General features: G+C 40.2%; 1 protein-coding gene across 1 annotated transcript in view; it reads right to left on the bottom strand.

Annotated features, from left to right (window-relative positions):
* LOC119736185 (adhesion G protein-coupled receptor E3-like) overlaps positions 1–14326 on the bottom strand; it is a 28220-nt gene extending 13894 nt beyond the window's left edge. Inside the window, exons 1-6 of the mRNA XM_038210211.1 lie at positions 13792–14326; positions 9469–9588; positions 8070–8257; positions 6672–6721; positions 3061–3166; positions 294–391 (exon numbers count right to left, since the gene is read on the bottom strand). Coding sequence (XP_038066139.1) covers positions 294–391; positions 3061–3166; positions 6672–6721; positions 8070–8257; positions 9469–9588; positions 13792–13867 — 638 coding nt within the window. The 5' untranslated portion in view covers positions 13868–14326. The remainder of the gene's footprint in view (positions 1–293; positions 392–3060; positions 3167–6671; positions 6722–8069; positions 8258–9468; positions 9589–13791) is intronic.
* Positions 14327–19368: the final 5042 nt, after the last annotated feature.

Below are 19368 nucleotides of genomic sequence, written 5' to 3' on the forward strand. Positions count from 1 at the left end.
CCGTATCAGGAGGACCGTAAACCGGTTCACTTTCAAGGCAGATACGTTTGGACGCAAAAACGACCGATAATTTGAAAAACCATTTTCAGAGGGTTGAAGAGCGGCAACAAACACACAAAAAAAGATGCAAGCCGAACCTTTTTTTACGAGATGAAGAAAAAGGAATTTGTTGTAGAGCGTTGAGAGAAACCAATGGCGCGTGGTGTTTTACCTTCCTTCACATAGTTAACCAATGAAAATAAGAACGTGTGGCTTATGAATATTCATTACGTGAAGTGTAACTTGCAACTCACCGAGAGAACCTGTAAGCCAGCAGGACTACGCAGAGAGTTGCAAAGGATAGAACCAGGCCGAACGGTGTTAGAAGGTCCATCCCTGGAGTGTTAGCCTCCTACAAACACAAAAATTACCAAGACAAGCAATTATTTATTTGAATGTAAACCATATTGCAGATTCCGAGCACATATCAGCCGAGCCTTTTAGCTACAGCCCAAATATATTACAGAAGCCCCCTTTAATGGCTAAAACATTGTGCTTGTTTTGGTCAGATAGCCATGGAACAGTTGCTCTGCGCCAGTTGGTCATGGGTGCAGTGAGAATTTAAGTGAGAATTTAAGTGAGAATTTAAGTGAGAATTTCTACGCCAGCCGATTAGCATAAAAAGTGACCCCACAATTTCTTTTAAAAAAGGAGACTGGTTGGCGTTAAAAAAGGTGGAATTGTGTACATATAGCTGAGGATCAACTCCCTGGTTTTTGGGCTTCCATCTGAGAGCAGATTTGATAAAATCACGGTTTAAAAATGGGTCCTATTTGCCTGAGAAAGTGGATGGATGCCATTTGTAAAATGGCTGCATGTAGTATTGGGAAGTACCACTTTTCGGGAGGTGATTATGTTTTGTGGTGAATAATTAAAAATGTAATCGGCTAACCCACCCAAAATTGAAAAGAAATAGGCAGATGAAGGATTAGAAAATAATTAAATTTTTGTTTCAGAAACCCCAGTGATGTCGGCTTGCATGTTATTTGGCCCTGAACTTTGTGGATTTTACACTGTTTTCAATGGGGCTTGAATTGGTTCAGTGCACCCTTATAGCGCCCACTTGCGTCCGGTTAGTACTTCATCCCATGGGCGCAGCCATCTTGTTTCATTAAAGTGTTCCTCTCGCTCAATACGTATTGTGTTTGGCCGTGATTCATTCGTGAAGCGCCCTCAATTATCTTCTTCAGTGATGATGTAGCCTACAATATACATGTACGAAGCACAATGATTTCGCCATTAAAGGGCCTCGTGAATGTATACAGTGATCACGTGCACATATTCCTGCGAATACTCAGGTCGCGACTGTAATCAGCCACACAATTAACGCTTTACACTATCCGCTCCGTTCACAAGTACCCCCTCACCGGCAAAGGAAGTACAGTTGGGGGTGCGCTTCGCTCGTACCCCCCGCCCTGCAAACAGGACGCTGGGATACTCTGATGAGCTTCACAGAATCGTGTGAAGGAAATGGCGTATGACCTATGTATAAAGCATCTTGCTGCAGCTGTTCAAGACCGCAGTTAGACAATGTGCGCAAATGCTATCCGAAAACTTTCCATAGAATTGCGCATATTCCATACCGGATGTGATTTCTGTTTCATTGCGGACCATGTGGGCAAAATTTTGAGCGTCGCATAATGCAATCCGACCGTTCGTGATTCGAAACGGAGTCTGAGCGAGTGACGCGTCGACGGGAAATGTAAATTTACAACACAGATAAGTTTTACAGAATTTCCTACATTATTACGCTTTTTAACGAGAAAAAACATCTCTAAACTGGAATAAAAGAGTAATGAAACAATATTAACGGCCGTTTCAAACCTTGCAGAGTCACGACCTTGATGACGCGCAGGTCGCTGGTCACACAAAATCCAACCAATCAGAGCGCGAATTCATCAGAGTATCCAAGCGTCCTGTTTGCAGGGCGGGGGGTACGAGCGAAGGGGTGCGCGGCCACTGCGTGTACATAGAACAAATCCCCTGGTGTACGCGCGACACACAAGGAACGGTGCGCGTCAACCAGCGAAATGTACCGCCCATGGGACGTCGTTGCTAGGTAAAAGGGCGCCCTCTTTTGGTAGTGCACGGAACTCATAGCATTATAATGCCATATCCCCACCGGCAGATTAAGTCATAATACGACTGCAGTAAATACTACACACGCAAGTTACTTGTGACTACGTCGGTCGGCCTGCAAATTTTGTTTCCGGAGGCGGGATGCTCCAAAGTCAGGCATAATTCAGTTTTTCTTGGAATCCCGTTCTCTTTTAAGCTCCCCTCAACGACAAATTCAGAGAAGAAAAAGCAGTCGCTGAAAATGAGCAGCGACGACGGATTCGATCCAGGGATCCATAGCTCATCCACTATAGGCTCAGACTGTGTGGTAGCTCGACTACGTCCGTACTTTAAAATGTTTAACAGGTTGACTATAACAGCAATGCTTTTGATATCATTGTTCTGTTTCATGAATAAACATACTGGCCCGATCGAAAATATTGAATTATTCATGACTGTGGAGCATCCCGGGAAAAAAAAATCGCGGTCGGCCTGCACTGTGTAGTCTTCGCTCAATGCGCCATTGGCCTTAGCTTCACCGTTCGGATTCGAATTAAAGAGACACGATTACCGTGTGAAAACGGTTATCACAGACTAGCATTCAACTATTCGGAAGAAAACTTCATTACTTGTGTATACGCTTAAACGTTATTGATTCGCGGGTTTTTTGGCTTTCCTTTTACGTCTTGATTTCAAACCTGGTCTCGGTGTAACACTGGATTCAATGTTAGTGCCCTTACGCAGCCGCTCCCTGACAAGCGCAAAGTGAAGCAGCCGCGGCGATAGGGGGCGCTATCAACAAGACCAATTCAATGAATATTGGCAGCGCGAATACAACTGTTGAGTATGCAAAAGGCCAACAATTTCACACCAGCCTCTTCCTGTAGGATTAATTTCATGTACAATAATGTGATACAAAAGTGGTAGAATCCTTTAATAAAAAAAAGACAAATTTTGACGCACCTTATTTGGTTGCAATAGCAGGGCATAATTGGCTAAGAAACCACAGCTACAGGTGACGTCATCGTTCGTGACGCTAGACACTCGACAACCTTTGGTATACCATTTCCTGCATGTAGAAGTACAAGAAATATAGTCCCTTGGCGTCATGCCGACATACAACTGACGAACTCAAAGCATTGCTGTTTTCTAAATTGAACTGGATTTAACATTTAAACCAACCATATTTAAAGAAAATATATATTTAAAGAGATATGTTTTCATTAGAGAATAGAAAAACTGTATTAAGCAATTAAACATGTTTCTAAACACTTTCTTGCTGTCATTTTGTAAACATGTATAGTAAGCATTCTAGAGTATTGATGGGAAGTATTTAGTAATGACATTGATCTTTAGGATACATAATGTTTAGCTTCCGAATATGTTTGCAAAGTGAAAGCAAGATTGTGTTTAATTGCTCAACACAGTTCTTAGAGTGCGGAGCGGTTTGTTGAAAATCTGGATCATGTGACTACAAAATAGGACTACAGTTTCATAGAAAGTATGGCATACTAGTCTTAATGGGATTTCCTAGAAGTAAAAGGTACTTCACAAAACAAACGTAAACAGTGAATGAATGAGGATAGATATTTGGTGCCGTTCAACTGTAATAAACAAGGGTCGTGTTTTTTTACCGGAGTCTTCGATTGTTGCTTATAATATAATACTTTCTTTGCTTTTACACTTTTCAGCTACATATACACGTCTATAAATCACGTGTTTGTAAAATGCCGCTCAAGACGCACAAGTCTAGAAATCCGACAGTGGTAGATAGTGACGAAGTGATACATCACTATGGCAACGTGTTGCATATCATTCCACTTCGTTAAGGCCGACCTCCAATCCAACACAATATACCGTATTGATTGGCTGGTACGATATTGATCGTAGCACAAAATTCCGTGGGTTATCACGTACTGCTACCTCCCCTTTTGTTTCGCCCGTTTGGGTATTTTTTTTTGGCCATGACTTGTTTATTGGCGCTTTCAAAAAGGTACACAGAAAACTCAGAGTGCTGAAAACTTCTTCAAATGATCCAAACCGAAACGATTTGTCATTCGTGATTAAACAAACATATATGTAGGTAAATGTTGGTAGATAGTTCAGGAAGGATCCAAAGTTTTGGTTGATTCCGTTCTTATTATGTAGGGGGGGGGGCAGCAGATGACATCCTTTCAGTAACGTTTTACATTAGCATATACTGATATCAAAATACTGCTGTCAAAATGACATGTGCTGATATTCTTGGAGCAAATTGATAGGAGCACGATTTTGAAATTAATGTGTCATTATTCGCCTCTTTCGATGTACATGTACAAACGTTTACACTTAGAGAAAAGTATTTGTCGCAGTTGTAAGAACAATGATTTGGCGCCGTATTTCGGTTGCAATCAGAGAACCTGTTGCTGGATTCTGTCCTTGACCATTTCGCGCAAAAATAGCAACCAGTCGTTCACACGGTGTTTGATTGTTGTATCGCAATAAAAATGACCAAGCGGACTCACGGACTCTCGCATTCACTATACGTGGAGACCGGCGAAATGGTCCATTGATCCATTATACTTGAAATTTGACCATGCAGTGTCAACCATGACAACTGGTGTTATGGAAACGCATACAAGCTATATACAGCATGCATCGCACAGGTTTAAATTCTTATTAACAAGATCATGATTATCAAGGCTTCATTTCATGACTCTGCTAATGTATAAAGCCCAGGCGCGGTTCTACGGGGGGCTAGGGGGGGCTGTAGCCCCGCCCCCCCCAAAAAAATTTTTTGTCTAGCCCCCCCCCCCAAAAATAAATTCCGTAAAAAACAAATTGCATTAGCAAAAAGAAGGATTGTGATGTACATGCGAACGGTCTCCCCCTAAAGAAGAAATAGCCGTGACAAGGGTGCATTAGTTAATATAGTGCAAGGGTGGATCCAGGAGGGGGGGCCAAAGGGGGCCATGCCCCCCCCCCCCAAAAAAAAACGAAACCAATTTTTTTTTTTATGTGACATCGCAATAAAGGCAGGCAATGAGTACACCACCATCTTTTCTTCAAAAACAATTGGTTAAACTGGTCAGAAATTGCCTCAGATCGCACCACAGAGCATCTAGAATCCAAAAATTGTTCGGGGCCCTTAAGCGGGCCCCGAACCCCACGCCGTAATTTTTTGGACCCACTGGGGGGACCAAATTTTTTTTCTGGATCCGCCCTTGCTATAGTGTGAATGATTTTAGGATTTTATTGGTGCTCCCCATTCATATGGCATAAGTTCCCCCCCCCCCCACCTATTGATTGTCGGAGGCCTAAGTGTCTGGAAAAAATAACCGGTCTACATTTCAGCACGCCTCCTTGAAAAAAATTCTGGATCCACCGTGCTAGCCCCCCAAAAAATATTGGTTCTAGAACCGCGCCTGATAAAGCCCGCCGCACACCTTTCCGATTCCGTTCTATAACCAGTCACGTGGTGATCAGTCACATGATGACCAGACACGTGATGAGAAAATGACAACCGTCAATTTTGAATCATGTGACTTCCTTCCTGAACCTGATTCGTTAACATAAATATCGCGTCAGGTGAAATCAGAGTGGTGCCTCGTACACCTTTTTCGGTGACATCGGATCCGGCGGGTGAAATTGGATGCGAATGTTTTTTGTAATGCTTGATTTCATCCGAGTCGCCCGGTGTATGGTCAGATCGGTCCGATTTTTTCAGCGCAAACCTCTCCCACCTGTATGTCCGATGATCCGATGATCCGGTGAACCGATAAACGCAGAAATGCGTTCGGCGACCTTTAATTATCAGCTTCACTCTGTGTTCAAAGCGTTAACGCACAAAATCTGCACAGCTGTTGGCACAAAATTCGCCTGTTGTGCGATTTACGCATGCGCACAAACCAGCACCCACGGGTGGATACAAAGAAGTGGATCCGCCAATGAATCGGGCTTGTCATCCCGTGATAAATAGTCATGAAATAAGGATCTGATCAGTTAAAGTCAGTAACGATTTGTTAAATATTTCGAAATTTTGGACACCTGCGCAGAAAGTGAGTTTGTAACATTATCTTCAAATTTAGAGTATAATAATGATTATTCCATTTAATTATACTGGAATTTTGCATAATTAAATCAATTTGTACATTGGGTTTATTTTTTTTCCAGCTCATCTGCATAAGTCCGCCATATTCAAACTTAAAACTTCATTTACACCAGCCCCCTAATTCCAGCTACTTGGACTCAAATATTGTTCGCACTGTGACGGACGTATGCCGTCCAGTGCGTGGTGTTACCTGTTTAACTAGTCCTCTTAGCGTATTTACATACGTAAAACACATGCTTTGGACGACAGGTTTACTCAAAAGTATAAATACAAACAAAAGAATAAGGGGCTGACTTTGTAGAGCCGTAATCGAGCCGAGAAATGTCTGGCAACGGAAAAATAATTGCTTATTAAGGCAAAACTGGTTCTTAATAATACTCAGCAACAGTTTGGGCGTCAAAACTTGAAATCCAAAACGTGTACCCGATCTTAACATGTCCTTGATTCCCCCGAACTCAACGAAAGTAATGAAAACTAAACTCACATTTTGTCGGCTGGTTGGTTGGCACACACGATGTTTTCCTCTGAGAGAAACTGGAAAAAGAAAAGGGGGAGGAGCAAATTGCGACCTTGTTGGAAATAACTATTGTTGTCTTTTGTTTCTCAAAATAAGATTCGATCCAATACGATTTGCTGATTAGTTAGCAAAAACCGCCGACGACTGTTTCATACCTCATTTTAAGGAGACAACTAGAAGAAAAAACACCGACAAACAGACAACAATCCCACAGACATGGACAAAGCGACGAAAAAAAAAATAATCATCAAGGCAGACAACCACAAAGCTGAGTAAAATGAGGAAACAATCAAATATGCAAACGAGAGAGCACATAGGCAAATAAGCCAAATAAAAATTGTCAAACAACAAACACGAACAGCAAAATACACCATGTGTGACTATGTGTTCGGAGACAAGCGAAACAAATACAAACCGAACAGGCCGACGATTTGCAATTCGAACTGTTTGAGGTGTGATACTAAGTAAAGTTACTCTTGGTTTTTAAAAAGTAAAAGCACATGTCTAGAAATCGTCGAAATGTTCATGTTGTAGATTGTTTTAGGCAAACTTATCCTATTATTTCAAAGGTCTGGTTGAAAGGAAACTAACCTAATGTCTCGCTGTTCCTGAAGCGGCGGGTATTTTGTGGCATACGTTCATGCATTTCCAGCCAAAAAAATATATGTCTCCTTGAAGAAGAGCCCATGCACACCCCCATTTCTGTGTCCAGGATGTCAGACAATTCATTGTACGTCTTGCGTGTAGGTGTTCAATATATTACCGGCACCAATACACGAGTGTGGAATATTTATATTTTTTAAAGAATATTTTCAAAGGCACATGTTCGATTGGACCCACGAGTTGCACGCAAACAGCTCAACTTTTGACTTAGATCGTTGACCCCAATAGTTGCTCTAGCAAGAATAACACAAAACGGGCAATGTTTAAAGTTTGGTTGTGTGACATGTATATTCTACTCTTACATGTAAATACTATTTCCAATTATTATCATTTCGTTAAAAAAAACAGAATTACACAATAATGGGCAATTTTTAAGGTTTGGTTGTGCGACATGTATATTTTACTCTTACATGCAAATACTCTTTCCAATTATTATCATTTCGTAAAAACAAAAACGCCCGATGCGGCGCTTCCTGGGACGCAATGCCCCTTAACTTGACTAAAAACCTGTTTTTAAAAAGTGGAACCATTTTTTTTTTCAACTTTTCAAAAAATTGTCATATTTCAAGTTGTCAGTTTCCCTTAGTGGTTCGTTTGAAAATTTGATTAAAAACTTTCGGATCTAAATCAAGCGTGTCTTTTATCGATAATGACAGAGCCGACAACTCGATATTGGTGTAATCGATACTGCCATTAACCGACCTCTAGACGTGGAAAGGTGACTTCAATGGGTGTCTCGTCAAAGTCTGCCGAAATCTTTCCTCCACTTGCAGTGATCACTTCCAAACCGATTACTCGACTGCCAAATCGAGTCGGTTCATCGGAATCGCCGTCAAGGATAATCGCCGTCTCCTCGCTTGGCGCATCAGTTACGTTCATGACAACAAGCACTGCAGGAAACAGTTATTTTATTTCAGAATTATGCAGTAACAGACCGATACATTACGCCCCGCCCAGTGCGCACGTTGGCAACAGCAGACGCGCGCGTCATACGCGCGTGCACGCCTGTCGGATATTAATTACTGCTGTGATTGGTCAAAACATCATTGGGCGGGGCTTAGTAAATTGGTCTTTTGCGTTCATCTTAATAATCATTATTAGTTTTAGGAAAGAGTACCGAAGTGCGCCGCGTATTCTGGTTCTCGCGCATAGCTTCAGTTTGTAAAGACGTCAGCAAGACGAACCAGCGCGTGAACCAGAACAAAGACAGCAGACTTCGGTACTCTATTATTGGAAGAGGAATCATATCGGTATTGCAACTGCGCATGCGCACATTTATATTTGATTGTGATTGAATAGAAATAAACAATCCTTTGTTAAAGGCGGGGTCATTCATGCTAGCGCGCCATCAACGAACAAACGAAAAAGTCTCGGTCTCGGAGCGAAAACAATGTTTATTTTATTCAGAACGGCTATTCACAAATCTTTTTTCATGTTTTACACTACAGATTAAGCCCATTGGCGTAACAGGGTAATCCTATACAATACCACTGCCCGGTTCACAGTGACAGTCAGTCAGTACGTCAGTGAGTCGGGTACATAGAGGACTAGACTGCAGGTGGCCCTCAGCGACTCTTGTTTTGAAAAAAAAATAGGTTTTACCATATTTTTTCATTTTCTGTTGACAGCATAACAAATTGAAGATTGCCGTATCGTTTAATTACTATAAACTGTCCAAATTGTGACTTGTCAACACATGCCTCGTTTGTCTATGTTTATCTCGAAGCGAAAAACGTCAAACAGACCCGAGACATAATGACGTCACGCTTTGTTTACATGTGCACTTACCTATGGAAGCCAGGCGGGGACAAGAGGCGATCGTCCCCACCAGGCTCCCATAGGAATGCATACATGTAAACACAGCGTGACGTCATTATGTCTTAGATCTATTCTGATGTGCAGGAAGGCCTTATGATGATATTGTCTAGGAAGCAAGCATATTGAATTTAATCCATTATTTTCTCATTCAATGAGGTTTCTAGAACTTCTCGCTCGATGCCAACACAACCAGAACAGTTATTTTCAAACAAAACAACTGACCGATTATTTTGTATTCAATTTCTTATACGTCCTTGAAAAAAAACCCCGGTAGAATACTGACCTAATTCTTTGGTTGGTGCCCACACGTTGGGGATGTTTGCCTCGTATACCGTTACGTCAATAGCTGCATACACTTTGTTAAATCGACCAGTGCTGGCCGTCAAGGGCAGAACCACCATCGCTAGAAAGGAACAATACCACCTCATACATTCATTAAAACACTCTCTTATTGAACCAAAGATCGCGTGTGTTAAAAATCACAAACCAAAACACGATATTTATACATCGTGTTTTGGAGGGAGAAAAAAAACTGCTGTGAATTGCTTACTGCATGGATTGACCTGAATATACAAATCAAAAGCAAAAAGTGGACGACCTGACGTGTATTTTTTGTTAATAGAAAATTAAAAGAAAATTCAATAGGATCTCGTTTTCCTGTGGTAGGATGGCTTTGAAGAGGTGCTAGTCACCTGTTCCATCTTGCCACTCACTGGCTTAATCCGTATTCTGGCATAAACTCTTTTTTTTTTAAAAAATATTTATTGTAAATTATCTGTATTTTTAATCTGTGATTCTGTTTATCTTGTAATATTTTTTATATCAGCCAGTGGAGAAGTGTAATAAAATAAAATAAATAAAAACTAGGCGGATCTCTTGTTCGCAAAGGCAAAGTGGGAAAAGAAAAATAGAAAGAGACAAAGAGGCCAAAAAAACCCACATTCGGCGTCCTTGATGGACGAAAATACACTGGGAAATATTCTGAGTACACAAGCAATTTGGAGCAGAGAACGTAAGGGAAGGTTAGAGTGTGATGCAAAGGATTACAGGGGAGGAATAAGCAGCGTGACAATGGGTAAAGATAAAAGGGGGAGGGGCTAGTGGTGGGAGGGGTAAGGCAGGGGAAGGAACAAAGGAGTGTGGGAGCGGATAAAAATCAAAGTGGGAACAACAAAGATGTGAGAAGAACATTAGGAACTATAATATTTTTTTCAAAAAAAGCAAACAAACTAAAAACAGGGGTGAAACTGGAGAAAATAACTTGAAAAGCATCATGACAATAAAGCAGCGTTATTTATACATAATTTATATCGTGTCAGAAGTACACGCAGAAACACAAATTCACAGCAGTTTTAATAATTTACTGGGTTTTTTTTTAAGTGAGCCAACCCAGCTGCGCTTTAAATTATTCCTAAACCTGCTGAAATTGAAAACAAAAAAAATCAAATCAAATTGAATGAACAAAAACTATTCAACAGAAATGAAGCCTTCGATATCTTTTAAAACAAATTAATGAAAAGTTTCAATCGATGGTAATAATATCATAACCATTATGAAACATATACTATACTGCAGATTAACGCAATACGATATGCACAAACATATTTATTGTTCCATGGTACATGAAGCAGTGGCGCCGGGGATCCAGGAGGATTTTCAAAAGTGAGCAGGGGGGGGGGGGGGGGTGGCTTGAGTGTAGACGTCCAACATTTTTCAAGGGAGGGTCAATGAGGTCAACACATAACAAGACCAAATGCCTGAAGCAGTGGATCCTGATTTACAGTATTGTGAATCAAGGAGATAAAAGACATTTGGGATTATTTCCATCACGTTCTACACTAGTCAGGCGAATGCGGTTGGTTATTTAAATATAGTGCCCCCTCCAACTATAGTCCCCCACCCTTGGGTCGGTCCGTCTTTGCAAATTGCTCTTGCATGTACACCCCTGTTACTGTGATATGGTCATTGTCCCCAGTTACAACGGACTCTTAAACTGCCAGAAGACGTAATGGGTTGTTCTCTTCAAATAGACCCTTTGCGTTGTAGCCAACTTTGAGGTACGTGATTTTTTTCTACGGGTGAGAGCATGAGTTGTCAATCTGTACATCCAGTGTTACCGATTGAAATTTGACAAATTTTAACAATAGTACAAATCCTGCAAACTAAATTGTGATTTCATGGCAACACTGTGAATTCGCATCGCGCGTTTCGGTTTGGGTTGTATCGATTTCATTAATTTGCTACGATTTCAAATACAAATGTGGCAGGCCCCCTGTGAAAAATAACCGTTAAAATAATGACATATAAAACCTGAAGCTTTCTGTAGGTTTGTGCACGACCACGGATGCGCTCAGCAGGCTAATTTGCGTAAAGCCAGTGAGCTTTTAAGTAGTTATATATTTTGTTTAACAAAAATAATATTCTGGACAGCTGGTCGTAGGTAAATCAAGAATTTACAGCCAATATAGGCCTGATTTTGCATTTTATTTATCAACATAATAAATCAACCATAAATTACATGGACGGTACATGGAACATCATCATCATTAAAGCAGATGCAAATGGCAGTTTGTGATTTCACGGATATGAAAACAAAAAGTTGTGAAAATGTTGCGTCCTGCATTTGTTGAACTACACATGCCAAAAAAAATCACGCTTAGAGGCAAAATAGCAGTTGAAAAACTTATAGCCACAGGCTTTCAAAAAGGAAACAAAACAAACCGAAAATTGAAAAACAAAATTATATTTTATTTGCTCTGCACAGAAGTGTTTGTTCTTTAACAAAATACACCTCAGTTTATGTATAGCTATAAAAGCAACCGAAAAACTATCAGATCACCTATTTTCAAGCCAGCTCTTCGTACACAAAAAATCCATATTTTCCTGTTAGCGCGGATTGACTGCGTTCGCTAGAAGTTGCAGTAGATTTGAGACACACTTTGGTTATATGCCTTAGGCCCCCCAAAAAGTATCCGGTTTCTGGTATGGAGCTTGCCCAAAAAGCGGTGCGGCGACGCGGCTTTTTTTTTTTTTTACCTGATTTTTTTGCTTCAAATGTCGGCTGTTGACTGCAAATGGTGCCCGACTAAACTTAGTGCAAATAATGGGAGTCCAGAGAGGCCACATAAAGCTTATTCTCGACCATAACCCAATCTAAAACCACGTTAAAATTGTGCAGCAGCAGGATTCCAGTCAAACCAGTGAGTTTGGCGGTTTTGAGACATCATCTTTCATTGAAAAAAAAAACTTGTTCATTTTGCCGACGCGCATGGCTACGTCGACGCGCGCGCCTACCAGAAACCGGAGACTTTTTTTTTTGGCCTTACCGCCATACTACTGCATTTGAAAACACCATTCGTGTTCGATTATTTGGTGAATACTCAGAAATCACGCAACCTTGCTAACTGCGATATGTAATAAAAACAGACAGTATCTCGGATTAACACCAACATAAGTTAACTCCGGGAAAACTACATGTGCGTCTAATCTATATAATTCCTATACATAGCATGTTCAAGCTGGACTGTGGTTGTTTTATCAGTCTCGGGACTGGGTTGAAATGTTTCCTTTTCACAAAGATATTACGTAACATTATGTTTATTGTGTTTTAACGACACTCGTGTACACGAGAGGCTGGACTTTGAACCGAACGATTTCGAACATTGGCTGAAAACAAATAAATTAACACCAGCCATGTATGTCCTTAATGCTTGTTGCCGCTGGTCTACCGTCACTCACCAATCACTTCTGAGCCAATTGTCAAGTTGAATTCAAGTTTATGTGACCAATTTGGAGCATGTTCAAAAATCCCGTGAATTAATATCACTGCACTGTAGCTCAAATGGCAACTTTTTTATCTCAAAATAGTTACCCATTCCCATACAAAGACGTAAAATTGTTTGAAACATTTCACCTCAAGATATCCCACAATATTTACTCCTCAAACAGAAGGAGGCAAAGAAATTCGAAAAATGTCAGCCGGCTAAAAAAAAAATGTATCTTGTAATTTCAAACGAAAAAACCCTTGATGTTGCCTCTGAACTTAAACAAAATTACTTGGTGACAATTGGGTCGCAAGAAACATGAGGGGCCGGTGGGCTGAATTAAGTTGGGTGAATTAATGTTGGCAATTTCATGGTGAAGACCCAAGAAAAGGAAAACTGAAACCAAAATGAAAACGAGGCTCGATCAGATCATGTTTACAATGACAACCCATTAGTGGTCGCCGGACTGAATTAACTCATAATTTCGAATTATTAATTCGTGCGAACTCATATGTTACGAAACATTCGATACATTCAAAAGTCGGTGGATTTCCTCTGGAATAATAAATTTGATCACAATTTGTACAGCCATAGGTATACAACTCTGTAATTTAGCCCAAAAGGGACAGGTTGAATAAAACTGTTTACTTCTCTCGTACTGTTCTTAGTTTCCCTAATTCCAGCAACAATCTCAGATTTTCCTCTTTGGAAGATTTGATCTGACTTGCCGTGAGGTTTGCCGGTGAAACCAAGTATTCTCACTTCAACAGTGACTGCCCTTTTGCGGATCCAAAACTCCATAAAAACAAATTATAAAGGGGGTGAAATATTCTGAAATTTACCTTGTGGTTTGGTGTTGTTGGTATCTGCCATCGCTCCACCAAAAACAGCGAGTAACACCAGCAAGTACACCGTCATGACCACTGATTCAGCAGTGACACCTCAAAAACACGACGTTCAGTTCCCTCGGGGAATTGTAATGTTTGGTTTTTTTTAACGCGCACACCGCACGCCTTGTGAGACCACAGATTTGGGTTGATAACAAGCACTCTAATAATATTTGGAAGTCTGGTATACGACAGATCAAATTATCTGCTGTGATTAGCAGTGAGTTAACGATCTGATAATGAATTCGGACACTGTTCGCAACAAGATGACGATCTATGTAATGGAATGGATGCTCGGTGTTTCTGCCAGCACTGGGTTCCAATAACACTCCTATGGCTACGTCAGTGGCTAGTAACAGCAGCGAGTCAATCGGAAAGCCAGAGCCATAACCCTAACACATTCTCAACGGAAATACTCATAGTACTACGTGATTCTGAACGACCGTATAGTGTGTTATTCTCCTTTTCACGCACGCGTGGTCTTTGACATTGATAGTGTTTGTGTTTTCCATTCTATTCTTTTGTTCTGGGTTCGTTGCGCGTATTCTTTACGATAACAATGCTTACAAAGAGTGTCCATCAGAACAGTGTCCATCAAAAGCGATGGTCAAAGCACAGGTGCCAAACAAAATGGGAGGGTCATTTTGTTTTGTATTCCTTGGCAGCTGCCTGCCAAATTGGATTGATTGCAATCCGAATCAATACATTTATTTTATTGCTGAGAGTTACGGTTTGTTTTGGTCGTGGGTATTTATCTCCCATTTTTTGCTTATGTGTGCCTGCGCACACTGTTTAGCATGAGCTACATCGTTACAGAATTTGGATAATAAATTTGCACTTTTTGACAGCTTTTGTACGATCTGATGGCAAAATGTCCTGCCGAAAATACCTTTTGACAGAATACAATGAATAAAGCCAAATAAAAACAAAGAAAATAACATCAGTAATACATATTTATTGGATTGTTTCAAATATGAAGTAATTTCGATGACCTTTCTTTCAGTCTTTGACTGAAACACAATGCATCAACCAAGGGTCCACTGTGGCAGAGCGGCTGGAAAGTTTGACGTAATTAGATACATCAATCTCAATGCTGCCACAAAGGATGATACATAATATCACATATTCAAAATGACAATACATGTACATAGATATTGCGAATAGTGAATAGTGAACATTAACTAAATGGCAACATCTACATGGGTAGTGCCGGGTCGAGGCATCAGCTTATTGTTCCCCAGCCTACATGTATGGTCAGACAGACAAGTGATATATATATATATATATACATGAAAAGACAGAGCACAGCCACAGGAGTAACGCAGTAATCAAGACGAACCTATTCCTATAACGTTTCTTTAGTATGGAATTAAAACACGAGATTTTAGTTTTCTAGTAAAAATAGAGATAGTGGATGATGATTTAAAATAGTCATCCAGACTATACAAATAGAGAGTGCAACGTTGGACAACACTATTTGTGGACAATGATGTTCTTTAAATAACATGAAGATTTTTTCCTGGTAGTACTGTAGGTATTATAGGAATGAATGTTTAAAATAATTATGTGTAAAACAGGAGTTAAACAAGCAGGTAATGCACGATTCATATATTTATACGTACATTTGCATAAGTTAAGATGGTACAGATCAGTGAATTTTAACAATTTTAAGTTCGCAAAGAACAGAAAATAATCGCTTGGTAAGAGAGGTCATATGTCAAGCTCCTCGTACAACGTACATGGCTTTTGTCCCTAACACATAACGTTTTGTCCATACATGTTGGGTTTTTTTCTCTCCCTCAGCCAAAAATCCCATTCCTTAATCGCCACTGTATTGATTTGTTAATTATGAAAGTAATATCATCTTCGTAATTATTTATCGATCGATTTCATTCCAAAAGGTCGGCGTCATAATATGTTAAGTATACAGATGGGCATATTTATATTTGCAAACATGAACGGACGGGAGTTATTTGACTCACAAATAGCAAAAGTCTGCTTGTTGAAATTTAACAGCTTCCTACATGGGCGTGTCGCCAGGATTTTTTTCTAGAATTTTTTTTTTTTTAAAAGCTTTATACTTTTTCTAGCATATTCTCAATTTATATATTTTTTTCGAGGGTTGGCGGGGGGGGGGGGGGGGGGGGACATTTGCCCACTCAGCCCCAATTGACACCCCTGCGGACGCCCATGTTGTTAAGTGTGCATAAAATTCACGGGAATATGACTTCGCACCTGGTCTTCTTCTGTTTACCTTATTATATTTCTTTTTTTAGTTTATTTTCTTTTCCTTTGCCCTTTCCACTGTGAGGCAAGCGCCCCCCCCCCCCCCTGCCTCATTCTGGCGACACCCACGGCTTCTTATAACAGTGTAAATGCAACATGCATAAAACTACTGCAAAACGTCTTGAATACATGATTGACCTGGATATTAGAAATCAAAAGACTTGGAGAGCCTGTTGTTTCGACCCTGGCAGCTCAGAATCTTCTCAAAGTGGCATTTGCCGCCGCTATACCGAACCCCGCTATACCGAACATTCGGCTATATACCGAACATCATCCTTGGCTCCCGGTAATTTTAATGTACAAAACGTACCGAACATTGTTGTGGAAAAAAGTCAGCAGATTAACAAAAGATCTACCGGTCGTACATGTACTATTTGGGCCACTTTTAATTCCCTAACATCAAACGATCCATGGTTACATCGTGTTTGAATGTTGAAGAGCGATAGGTGACTATTATTTCCCCAAGGAATAGAAGGGAAAACCACTCATGAGAAATGCCAGTTCACTAGTATTGGTCAAAAGAGGGTACCGGCGGTTCAAAATCGCTATACCGAACGATCGTTATTACGAACACTTTCTGTGGATCCAACGATGTTCGTTATAGCGGCGTTCCACTGTACATGAGACTCGGTCTAAACCAGAGAGCATAATGGATTAAAGTACAGTTGGCAGAGAAGCATTACAGGCATATATGATCGGTTGCTTTCAATGTGTTTTGTTCGTTTTCAATGATAAAACCACTCAGAATCCTGACACGAAATGTTCCAAACCTATACGATTTATTATACATTTTGGCCAAAGAAGTTCATAATTTATTAAGTCCATCATTAAAGATTCACGCCACCCTTGCTTTTTGACTTAATATATTTGCAGAAAAAAATACCTGTCAATCAAACCATTTGAACTGTTTCTTTCATGTTAATATTATAGGGTTAATGCAAAAAAACCTCCGATTTGAAATGTTCATTTTTTAGATAGACCGATTAGTCAACACGTTTTAATATCAGCTTAATGGAAGTAAACCTTTGAACTTGTATTCGTTTTACCCCCCACTTTTTTTAAATGGCCGCCAAAAATGACCAAAAACCCCTGTAAAAATTCTGTAAAATGGACAAAAGTATTCCAGAACTGTTCCTTACACGTCTTCAAGATCTTTCCTTGAAGATATGCGGCTGGAAGTTATACAATCCTTTCATACTGTCACAATAGGCCTATCAACATTTTGAGTGCTAAGGCCAAAAAAAGTCTCCTGTTTCTGGTATGCGCGCGCGTCGCCGTAGCCATGCGCGTCGGCAAAATGAAACAGGTTTTTTTTTTCAATGAAAGATGATATAATATCTCAAAACCGCCAAACTCACTGGTTTGACTGGAATCCTGCTGCTGCACAATTTTAACGTGTTTTTGGATGGGGTTATGATCGAGAATAAGCTTTATGTGGCCGCTCTGGACTCCCATATATTTGCACTAAGTTTAGTCGGGCACCATTTGCATTCATCAGCCGACGTTTGAGGCAAAAAAAATCAGGTAAAAAAAAAAAAAAAGCCGCATCGCCACAACACTTTTTGGGCAAGCTCCATACCAAAAACCGGAGACTTTTTTTTTTGGCCTAACCGAAAATCTATCACTCGGAATCCGAGCGATGTCACTGTTAATGGAATTAAAGGGGTATTACGGTCTGAAATCTCCGAAAATGTCATGTTTTGGAGTGCCCACTTATTACAGGGTCTGAGGAAACAATGTCCAACAGTTAGCGAAAGGGGCACTGTTGCTTTGATTTTATTCGCGTGAAGCGCACTATTATGTTTTAGGGGCCAGTTTTCCATGTTGAGAGGGGTACAGTTAATGTTGAGAGCGGAACAGTTTTAATGTTGGGAGCCGGGCACTAAGTGTGCTCTCGAGGGGCAGTTTTCTACGGCGCTCCATGAGTGCCATCCACTTCTTTATTTACTCAGATAATTTATCTCGTCATGTTGACATATCGCCGAGAGTAAGGCGACTTAATCACATAATTGTATCGCTGAGTCGACTTACCGAAGTCGACTTGACGACATGTCCAGATGCATTATCTCTCCAAGTCGACTTCCATAAGTCGACATGACGACTTGTCCAGATGTATTATTTCGTCAAGTCGACTTTCCGAAGTCGAGATAACGACTTGTCCAGATGCATTATCTCGCCAAGTCGACTTACGACGAGGAGATGATGACATGCACAAATCTCCTTCTGCATGGATATCCCGTTGTTGAAGCACTGTCGTGGATTCTTTCTTGTTCGTCGGTGCATTTGAGGTTTTCCCCACCCGTTCTTATGTGAACAATAAATTGGCAGAGGAACAAGAGATAAACTGTAGGGTATTGATTTGATCTGGGTCGAAGTTGATTTGTGTTTTTTTTTTAATTTTCAACTTGTTTTAAATTACTCCCCCAAGCTTCGTAGGAAATCACACCTCTGCCTTGTTTTCCCCTATTTATCCCGTTGAAAAGTAATTCACTTCACGTTAAACATTAACAATCATAAATTCACAAAAATGTCTTTATTGACAGGTTGCCTAAAAATGACACTTACAAATTCAAGATTTGCTTTAAATCATATTGAGATCATATTTAAGATAAAACGACTCTCACGGCTTAAATTGGAATATCGGAAAATTAGCAAAACTCTTGTCTGATATATTACGAGAAATGATATGATAAAAGCTCTTATTGCCAACATTAAATCTGGGGCACTGAAGACACAGACAAATTTGTGTTAAATGGGGAGCGCTGGGGGGGGGGGCGTTTGTTGCAGGACATTATATTCTTTTACATTTCGTTCGGAAAGAAAAATCGAAATTTTGAAAAAGCACGTATATAATTTAATTATACCAACAATAACCTTTCAAATTCCCAAACTATACAATCATGCGTTGCATGTTCGTCAAGCTTAACAGCTTCTCCATAGATGATAATACCCAAACGCTTTGCATCAAAGCAACAATACCTTTTCAATGAAACAACTCTAATGACATCATTAATCATCCGTCTTTGTGCCGCTTCATGTGTGGAAAGGAAATAGACGAGCAGACGTTTTGCATTTTTTTATGAACATCAACAAAAGAGACACAACCATTAGTTGCCTCTGCACGCCGCATTTTGATCAAATGTTCAGTCTCCGTGTCGCCGGGTATTAGTTTCTAGGAATGCTATTTAATAATTAAGAAATATCAAGTCCGTTTGTGAAAATAATTTACACGTTTCAAAATGTACC

Source organism: Patiria miniata, unplaced genomic scaffold, assembly GCF_015706575.1.
Source record: "Patiria miniata isolate m_02_andy unplaced genomic scaffold, ASM1570657v1 HiC_scaffold_29, whole genome shotgun sequence".
NCBI lineage: Eukaryota > Metazoa > Echinodermata > Asteroidea > Valvatida > Asterinidae > Patiria > Patiria miniata.